Below are 9776 nucleotides of genomic sequence, written 5' to 3'. Positions count from 1 at the left end.
GAGGAGGAGGAGGAGGAGGAGGAGGAGGAGGAGGGATGCTGCCGCACCTGGCTTCCCTCCATCTCTGATATCCTAAATGTGTGTGTGGGCCCAGCTCGAGACCCAGCACACAAATGAACATTACAGTTATGTCTTCAGAGATTGGCCCCAGGACCCTCTAAAGCCCCCAGTTTGAGGACGCTGTGTTAGGAGTTAACACGGCATGGACTGTGCATAACCCACACAATGCACCTGGCTTTCAATCATCTGTGAACACTGTGCAGTCCCTGGAGTCCAGGGGTGTGGCGGGAGGAGCCACTGTGCGGCATGGATCTAACAATGACAAGAAGCCCAACACATTTAGCGCACTTGTGGTGACCTCCCAGGACATTTTTGATCTGCAGTTGGTTGACTTCATGGACATAAACTCACGCCAGTGGAGGGCTGTCTGTGCCGCATTAGTATTTATTTTAAGGCTGAAGGTGGAGGGGCTCTTGTTCTGCCAGAGATGAAAATATACTAGACAAATGTAATTGTTGTCGATGCAATGTACTATACACACAACCATCAATAAGGCACCCACTGCATAGCCCAGAGCCCTGGGCAGAGCCTCCAATGGCCAAGCATTCCATTTCTGTTGTCATTCTAGCATTATATTATTGTTATTATTATTATTATTATTATTATTATTATTATTATTATTATTTATATGTATTGTGTGTACAGGTGAGTGATGTGGCATGTGTGTGTAAGTCAGAGAACAACTTTTAGAAGTCAGTTCTCGTTTTTCATCTTTCTGTGGGTTCTAGGGATCATAGTTGGGTTGTGAGGCTTATATGGCAAGCACCTTTATCTATCTTGATAGCTTATCTATCTATCTATCTATCTATCTATCTATCTATCTATCTATCTATCTATCTACTGGCAGGGTCTCACCAGGTAATATAGGCTGCCCTTAAACTTACCATGCTCCCAAGTACCCAGATTACAAGCATGCGCTACTGTGCCTGAGCCAAGTACTTCATATTTGGAGAAGTTGTTTCACAAGCCAGTGAGGAATTAAAGGTCCCACCATTAGAACCGAATAACTGACCAACCATTCTGAAAACTTGTTCACTCTGTCTGTTATTTAACATCCTCCACTAAAACAAGTTCCGCTTGACTTCAAGACAATATTTTTTCAAGTGATACTGTGGAAATCTAGAGGGCAATGGGTTAATATTTTATCACTTCCTGGAAAGGAATGGACTTACTAAGAATAAAGCAGCCAAATCAGTGGATTTCACTCATCAAAAAGAAGAAATTCTTCAGTGCACTGGGCGGTCCTTGCTTGGACCCTCGAATGCAAGAGAACATCTATAGGAAGTGAGTGGCATCTGTAACACAGAGGAATGGTGGACACGCTGCAGGCTTGGCCCTGGATGAGTTCAAATCCAGCCTGGGCTACCTGAGTCCCTGCTGTCAGGAAAACAGACGAGGTCTGTGGTTTACTGCAAGGTAGCCCCATTCCCACTTCTTAGGTTAAAAGGTCCTGCAGTTATATCTGATGCTAACATCTGGGTCACTGGTCAGGGTGCGTGGCACTTCTTTTCTTTGCTAACCTCTAAAAACCTAAAATTATGCCAAAATGAAGATCTTGCTTTCTAAGGTTACAATGCAGATGAAATTATAAAACAGACAGCAGACAAACTGGGGCATCTCAATGGCCAAAGTTATCACCCTGAAGCTACAGAGATTTGTAACAAATCTTGCTCTTTCCATCTTCACCAGCTGTCTCCTCTCACAGAAATCTCAAATCCCCAGAGGGCAGAGGCATCAGCTCTTTCCCAGCTCTGTCCCTGGAAGAGAGCCAACATAGTAGGCACTCTGACAGTATTTGTTGCTTAAACAAATGGGTCACAAAACAGTAACACTCCAATAGAAGAAGTCAGAAAGATATACCCAGCAATTCACATCCCAAAAGAAATGGCCAGTTTTTTTTTTTTTTAAATGTTTTATAGAACATCAATGTACAGGCTGAGGAGCTGAGAGAGATGACCACCTTCACGAGGCCCCTGCAGTGACCTTTCCCTGAGCAAAGACAGCCCCACCCTGCCCCCTAAGACCCCTCAAGGCAGGTTACAGCCTAGGGATGGTAACACCCTCAGATCCTGAATCTGTGTTTCCCGGAATGGCATGAGTAACATTCTTGCTGCTGTCTGACTGGCTCAACCTCCCATCACTTGTCCTGGCAAGAATCCACCTTCAAGATTCAGTTCACACATGAGTGAAGCCTCGCACATGGACGTGTGTGTGTGTGCCTAATTCCCAAAGCCTCCTCCCCAGTGGCTGGGGCCAGAGCAGCCGCTGCAGCGTTTGCACTCCTGCTAAGATTCAGGTTCCATGGACACATCTGGCCAGAGGAAGAGGCTGAGGAGCAAGGCTGGCAGGGAGTATTCTGTGACACGCTGCCACTTACCCTTTTCCCACTGGCTCGGTTTTGGGGGTCTAGAGGTCGGGGAGAAGCAGAGGTCAGGAACTGGGCAGCACACCTTTCTTCCTTGAGTTGGATGCTAATGTTGGCCATCAGATTCTACTGATTGCCAAACAGTGTGAGAATCTGTCATGAGCCCCAGGAGGTTCAAGGGACTTAGGAGGCGGACTCTTTAGCCCGAGCCGAACTAAAACACCAAGTGTGTGCATTCCTTTAAGACCCCCTTTAGCCGAGGCTGCTTTATAAGGTGGGCCATGGCACTGCTACTAGTGTGCATTGTCCCTTATAGCCTGTTAGGATAAGAGACCCACAGGGCCTAGTCACCAATGCCTGATTCCTACCGTCTCATGTCATTAACAGGAAAGTCCCAGAGGCATGAGAGGAATCACTAAACGCCATCCCCGAAGAATGGCTTTCGTCTAGAGCCCTTGTGTCCTTTCCTCCAACTTCCCTGACTCCTCCTGGAATTCAGATGAAACAACCAGAGCTTGAGCAGCCTTTTTGGGCCATGAGGCACACTGCTGATGAGACCCAGGAGCTAAGCAACCAAGCACACAGGCCAAGCCTGAGATCCTGGTGACAAGGAATGAGCACTTCTGAGAGAAAGCCTTCCCTCTCACTGAAGGTGACACTGCAGTTCTCAGCCGCAGAACAGACTCATCTTAGTCACTGACAAGCTTGCCAGCAGACTCAGTTAACAACTTTTGCTGTGCAGTGGTAGTGCACACTTTTCATCCCAGCACTAGGGAGGCAGAGGCAGGCGGATCTCTGTGAGTTCGAGGCCAGCCTGGTCTACAGAGCGAATTTCAGAACATCTAGGGATACACAGAGAAACCTTGTCTTGGGAAAGAGGAGGAGGGGGAGGAAGATGAGGATGAGGATGAGGAGGAGGAGGAGGAGGAGGAGAAAACTATCACCATACTTTTGATTATTAATTTGAAAATGCTTATTTTCTTTTGGTTCTGAACTTTTTCAGGAAGACTCCTTCTTTGTCCCATGAGGCCTGTTCCCTGGGCATGTTCTGCATAAAGCATAGACAGGAAGTAGCTGGGGACATAAACAGTCATATTTGCAGTTCCCAGGGTCTAGCCTACTCCCTGCTGAGGTTACCCTCCGTATCTGCTGGTTATAGTTTCTCACTGAGATGGGTCCAAATGTCCCTGCCCCCACCAGGGCTCAAAGGTGGGGATTGCTCCTTTACAAGTAGAGCTCCTGAGAGACTCGTCCAGCCTCCGGGATACAAATGGGGAGCTGCAAGTAGAGCCCAAGCTATTACTTAATCTCTGTGGTGTTTTAATAAGGTGGAAAAAGCAGCAGTCAGCTCTGATTAGTGTTCTGCTTGGACTCCGCGAGGCCTGCTGGGAGCTGACGTCAGGGTTCTGACTTGGAGTCCTGGGAAATGAATGAATGACTTGGCAGGTCAGCCAGGGACGTGGTCTGTAGAGATCTGGAAACATCTTTGAGACACGAGATGTGCCTTTGCTTTTCCTAGCAGTGAGCCCTAGGGCCTTGTTTCCCTGTATGAGCAGCCTCTTGTCTTTCTGATGGTTCACGTTGTCACTTGTATTCCCAGGATCTCCTTCCTGGTCGTACATGTTCTTGTTCTGTCACCAGCACTTAGCAGACACCTGCTCTGGGCCCCTAGTTTCCACCCAGAGCCTCAGGGAACGCTGCTTCTGGCATCTTCTCCTCTGGCTTTTGAGGCCACCCCAGACTGGCTTTCACACCGTTTGAGGTTTAGCTCTGCCATACTTCCCATTACCCACCTCCAGGAGGAGTTTCTGCTCATGCCCCGGTAGCCTCTAGCTGGCTGTGGGTCTTGCGTGGGCAACTACTGAGCCCGAAGTGACCTTGGAAAGGAGAGCCTCCTACCCAAGGTCACAGTGGCTTCTGACTGTCAGAAAAAGAGAGTTAAGACTTCAAGTCTCTCCGGTGGTGATCTGTCTATCATACAGGAAGCATGTGACCCTCCCTGAAACCCCACCCTCCCACAAAGACGTGGCATCAGTGATACTCACCCCCCCCCCCCCCGGCCCAACCCCAGCTTTGTGGAGCACCAAAGCAGAATTGATGTCATCGTGTGAAAAGCCACCAGAGCAGACCAAGTCTGGAACATTTGACTTTGATACATGTTTGGGACCCAGAGCCTAGTAACCCTAAGCAGAGGAAGGCAAGATGGGAAGGTGGGGCTCCTCCTGCGTCAACCGCGGGAGGGCGGGCCTTCCCGAGCATGCGCCGCTCTTCCCACCCTGTGGAAAAAGCTGTTTTGAATCACTGGCTCTGAGAAATGATGGATCACAGGAGCATAATCCTAGAAATAACAGCTCTTAGAAGGAGGCCTCCCAAAATTCCTCTTGCCTTGGCCTCCAGTACACCCGTTTTCCCTCCTGCCCCTGTCAGACCCACCACGCAGTCTGCGGAGTTGCCAAGGAGTGCCTTGCTTCATGCTTCAGGCTTGGCACACGCTGTTCCTGAATGGCAGCGGCTCCTCCAGAGACTTAGGTCCCAACAGCACTGTCAACAATGTGTGCAACAACCATGTGTGCAAAGTGCCCGCCCTGAGCCCTATGCTAATCTAGGCTCTAGGACAGGCTTGTGAAGATCTGCTACTGCCAGGGGTGAGGGGAAGTAATGGAAAAAAATAAAGAAATCTGGGGGTGTAGTAGTGTCAGGTAGTGAGAGGAGCGGGCAGAAAAACTCATTCCCACAAACATAAAAGGATACCACAGTAGGAAGTTGACCCTGAGCAGAACCATCAGTGCCATGAAAAACAGGCACGCTCACACCAGGAAAGGCCGTGAAGGGAGGCAGGGACAGCATGAAGCCAGGAACACACAGGGCACGGCAAGGAAGGCTGAGCTGGTGTGGTTAGGGTCAGGGGAAGAGCAGAGCTCAGAGGCCCCGAGTGAGGCTGCATGAGACAGAAGGGGCACCTTTAGAGCAAGCCGGGGAGACCAAGAGGATGGCTTGCGGGTGAGCCATGGCCGCTGAAGGGATGGCACACTGAGCTGCTGTGTTGACAGTACATCAGACTGGAGCAGGGAGACAGCTGGGAACACCAAGGACAGAGATGGAGGTGGTGGTGAGGACGGCAAGCATGCCCTGGATGGGCGTGGTCTGGCTTTGAATTCAGAAGAGTGGGATGCAGCGTGTGGGAGACGGATGGGGCTGAGGCCTTTTCCTCGGACATGTTAGCTTGGAGATGTCACAGGCAGTGTGTGTTGGGGCCAGGAGGTCACACTAGAGGTGTCCAGGTTGAACCAAAATTGGAGAACACTGGTGTGTAGGGACATTCAAACCCGTGGTATAGAACGTTGTGTCACCTGACAGGCAAAAGCCTCATGCTTCAGTTCCATCTTCTCCACCTTTGCTGTAAGAAAACATCCAGGCTAGCTTCATCTTACAACGAGAGAAGCTGCACGCTGCCCCTGTGAGAGAGCCAGGCTGGACTCTGAAGCGCGGCGACCACACGCAGCCTGCTGAACTGTCTCAGTCAAGCCGTCCCGGGCTCCATGGTTACCCAGACCTCCTGCCTCCTGCACCCTAAGGGGGCTTAGTGTGAATCAGCAGACCCTTCCAGCTGATTGCCAGCCCCAGCTTGTCATTCAAGTTCATCAGTTTGCGATAGTTTGTTACGGGGCTGTAACTGACTGACGCACAGGATACGTGTTCCTGAAGAGAGGAAGAGATGCTGAGTGCTGGACATCAGTCCCCAGGAGGAGGAAAGAATGCTTATTTCTAGCTTTGAGCCAGGAGAAGCACTCAGAGGCCATGGTATACGTCCTAAGATTTGAGGAATGTAGAGGGATGTGCCTGACTCATACCCAAAGACCCTGGGAAAAACGTGCACTTCTGGCAAGGATAAATATACTTTCCATGGGTCAGCTGTGGCTCTGAAAGAATGGATCCTGACCAAGAGAGTAGCCCAGAGGGGACCCAAGCTTAGGGGTTGAGCAGAGATCTTGCCCGAAGAGAGTATTATAAGTGGCCAGATAAAACAGGGATTATTTTAGGAAGCCCAATGCTAGGATGGTTAGAACCCACAAAAATACTAGATGAACTTACAGCCAGGGAATGCCTGCAGCAGTTCACACATGCCCAGGAAGGGGGTCGGGGTGGGGCTCTTGTGCACTCTCCCATCTGAGTGGAGTGGAAGACACTTCCACTGCAGTTTCTCAAACCGTTCAGATCCACAAGGAGAGGGCAGGGTGGGTGTCAAGTCGATGAATCTGGGGTTTTGGAATTAGACAGACCAGGACTTACATTTGAAGTTGATTAGAAGATAAGGAACTGGGAAGGAGACCATGGAGCAAGTCAGCTAGTTGAGCCCACTAACTGGTCATGTGGCCCTGTTGGAGTAGGTGTGGCCTAATTGGAGGAATATGTCACTGGGGGTGGGCTTTGAGGTTTCAGAAGCTCAAGCCAGGCCCAGTGGTTCACTCTCTCTTCCTGCTGCCTGAAGATCCACTTGCGGAACTCTCAGCTCCTTCTGTAGCACCCTGTCTGCCTGCGTGCCACCATACTTCCCATCGTGATGATCGTGGACTAAACATTTGAACTGTAAGCCAGTCCCAATGAAATGTTTTCCTTTATAAAAGTTGCTGTGGTCATGGTGTCTCTTCACAGCAATAAGAACCTGTTCCAGAACCTTCTCCTGGCTTGCTCTCCACCTGTTACCCACTCAGATGGCGTCATAGCCAGCCGCACCCGCCTCACGAACCCTTGCTCTGATCCCCACAGCTTTCCTGCCAGTTCTCAGCTTCCAAGTCCCATCCCATGGTCTCCACCCTGCACCACCCCAGTTCTGTCTTCCTCTCCTGTCCTGCTCTATTCTGGTCCACGGCTTCTCCCACAGCCAGCAGGAGCTGTCTACGGCGCACCATGCCAATCCTGTGTTTGAGAGTTATGTCCTGGTCTGGCGATGTGCTCAATGGCAGAGCGTTTGTCCAGCATGCACAAGACCCTGGGTCACTACTGCTGCAGAAATAAATCAAACCTGCTTCCTGTTGCCTTTAGAAGTGGGCCTGCGTGCCGTGATCTTTAACTCCCGAGAGAGTGACTTCTTGAGAAATGGGTAGGTGGAGCCTCCCTGGTCCAGGCCTGGGCCCACAGCTGGCACTGGCAAGGGGTGGTAGAGTGATTGGCATGCCTGTCGGGGCCATGCTCTCTGGCCAAGTCTGCAGCACTTCTGTATGGAGCAGAGCTCAGGTCTGTGGAGCGGGAGTGGCTAAATTTGTGACTCCACAAGATGATGTCCTGGGTGCCAGGCAGCCTGGATAGAATCCTGGCACCTTGTCTCCCTGCTGGATAAACTGGGAACAGCACCCACTCTTTGAGTCTTGTTTTCTCATCTAGGGCAAAGGGACCAATAGAGAAAAGGTGGGACCCATAACTCCCAGCCTCCTGCCTCATGGGCTGGTGGCCCCAGCAGCTGTGGGACCAGTCAGCTCACAGCCTTCCTCAGCCAGCTAGCTCTTCCCTCACCTGCCCCCAGCCCCATGGAGATGGCAGAGCAGAGCTCAGCAGGCAGTCCAGGGGCTGGAGGACTGAGATGTTCACCACTAACATCAGTGTACCAAAGGGTTATGAGGCTCACTGCACACACTCGAGAGCTGACCTGAGTCCCCACAGTCTGTGTACTCTCTGGAGGCCACACAGGGGACCTGTGCCAGGCCTGGGGACTTACCGAACAAGATCCAGGAGGGCGTCAGCTGAGCTCATGACTGGCTTCCCACTCTGTTCAGTCGTCTCCTTCTGCGCTGCACCACCAGGGTGGATGATGGAGACCATGATGATGCCCACAACGACAGCCAGAAAGGTAGTCCACAGGTAGTATGCCACGGTGAGGATGCCCAAGCGGCTGGAGGTCTTGGCATCCAGGGAGGCCAGGCCAGACATCAAGCTGGGAAGCAAGGTGGGTTCGCTTTGTGAGAGGCACGAGACCTTGGCCGGCAACTCTGTTGTATTTGTTGAGGCTCCCTCGCCCCATGTCCCCTTGTGTGCTCCAGAAAGTCTCCCTCAGGTATTCCAGTCCCAAGGCTCCAAACCTGGCTCCACTCATTCTCCTTTCTCTCTCTCTCTCTCTCTCTCTCTCTCTCTCTCTCTCTCTCTCTCTCTCTCTCTCTCTCTCTCTCTCTCTCTCTCTCTCTCACCTGGGTCTCCAGTCCAATGCATCACACCTCTGAATCAGTACATACGCTGTCCCCTCTGCATGTCCTTTCAGACACACACACACACACACACACACACACACACACACACCTGGGTCTCCAGCCCAATGCATCACACCTCTGAATCAGTACATACGCTGTCCCCTCTGCATGTCCTCTTAGAAGCCCCCTGTGATCACCTGACTATCAGACAGGACCAGGCTGTGTTAAGTGAAGACGCCACCAACGTTAGGTGTCCGTTCTGGGGTTCTCTCAGCCCTCAGCCTCTTCTCTCATGTCCCGGGTTGTCACACCATGTTTACCTGCCTAATGCCACCCCAAGATTGGATGCATATGAAAGGGACAAGTCTGACTTTTCTGTGGGTCACCAATGGACAGGGAGCAGGTGGCTACTACAGGCTTACTCAAGGAACTAAGGGTAAGGCAGAGGTAGTGACCTGGCCTGACAACTGCCCATGTGACCTCTGAGTGCCCATGTGACCTCTGAGTGCCCATGTGACCTCTGAGTGCCCATGTGACCTCTGACACATACGTCTTTCTTCCATCTGGGGATCCAAGATCCCCCTCCCCACATGAGAACACAGAAGCATCTCTTCCAGAGTGACCTGAGCCAGACCACCTCCGATCCCAGCCAGTACTGAGGTTGTCTCTGCTGCGGGGGAGGGAGTCAGAGATTAATTAAGGAAATGCCTGTGCTTTGTTCCGCTGCCAAAAGGATTTTCCTCCAAAGCCCTTTCATTCTTTCAGATAAAGGAAGTATTTGTCTGGTTTTAATCATGTAAACAAGAGCAGATAATCCTCCCATTGCTCACGGTCTCCCTAATGTCAGCCCTGATTTCTCCCGGCAGCCAGTGCCCACCCCTCAGGACAGGCTAACCTGGAGCCCTGGGCAGTTCCACTTAGGCCTGGGCATGGACTGGCCCTCCATTAGACCAAGGGTGAAGATGCCTCCTCCTGGAGTCCTCTCCTGACCTCTGGCCTCCTCTCCTGGTCCCTGCGCTTTCTTCTGTCCTCACCCCAGTTCTTTAGGCTGTTATATCATCGGGTGCCTGTTGAGGTTGACCTTGCTGTCTATAGTAATGGATTGTTATATCATAGGGTGCCTGTTGAGGCTGACCTTGCTGTCTATAGTAATGGATTGTTATATCATAGGG

The 9776-nt window shown here is 51.2% G+C and overlaps 1 protein-coding gene across 1 annotated transcript in view; it reads right to left on the bottom strand.

The window, feature by feature from the left end:
* Positions 1 to 9776, bottom strand: part of Slc1a7 (solute carrier family 1 member 7) — a 43960-nt gene that overhangs the window by 10537 nt on the left and 23647 nt on the right. Inside the window, exon 3 of the mRNA XM_021200270.1 lies at positions 8139 to 8354. Coding sequence (XP_021055929.1) covers positions 8139 to 8354 — 216 coding nt within the window. The remainder of the gene's footprint in view (positions 1 to 8138; positions 8355 to 9776) is intronic.

The sequence above is a fragment of the Mus pahari genome, chromosome 6 (assembly GCF_900095145.1).
Source record: "Mus pahari chromosome 6, PAHARI_EIJ_v1.1, whole genome shotgun sequence".
In the NCBI taxonomy this organism is placed as follows: domain Eukaryota; kingdom Metazoa; phylum Chordata; class Mammalia; order Rodentia; family Muridae; genus Mus; species Mus pahari.
Note: the sequence above shows the minus strand (reverse complement) of the source record. Positions and strands in the feature narration are given on the sequence as shown.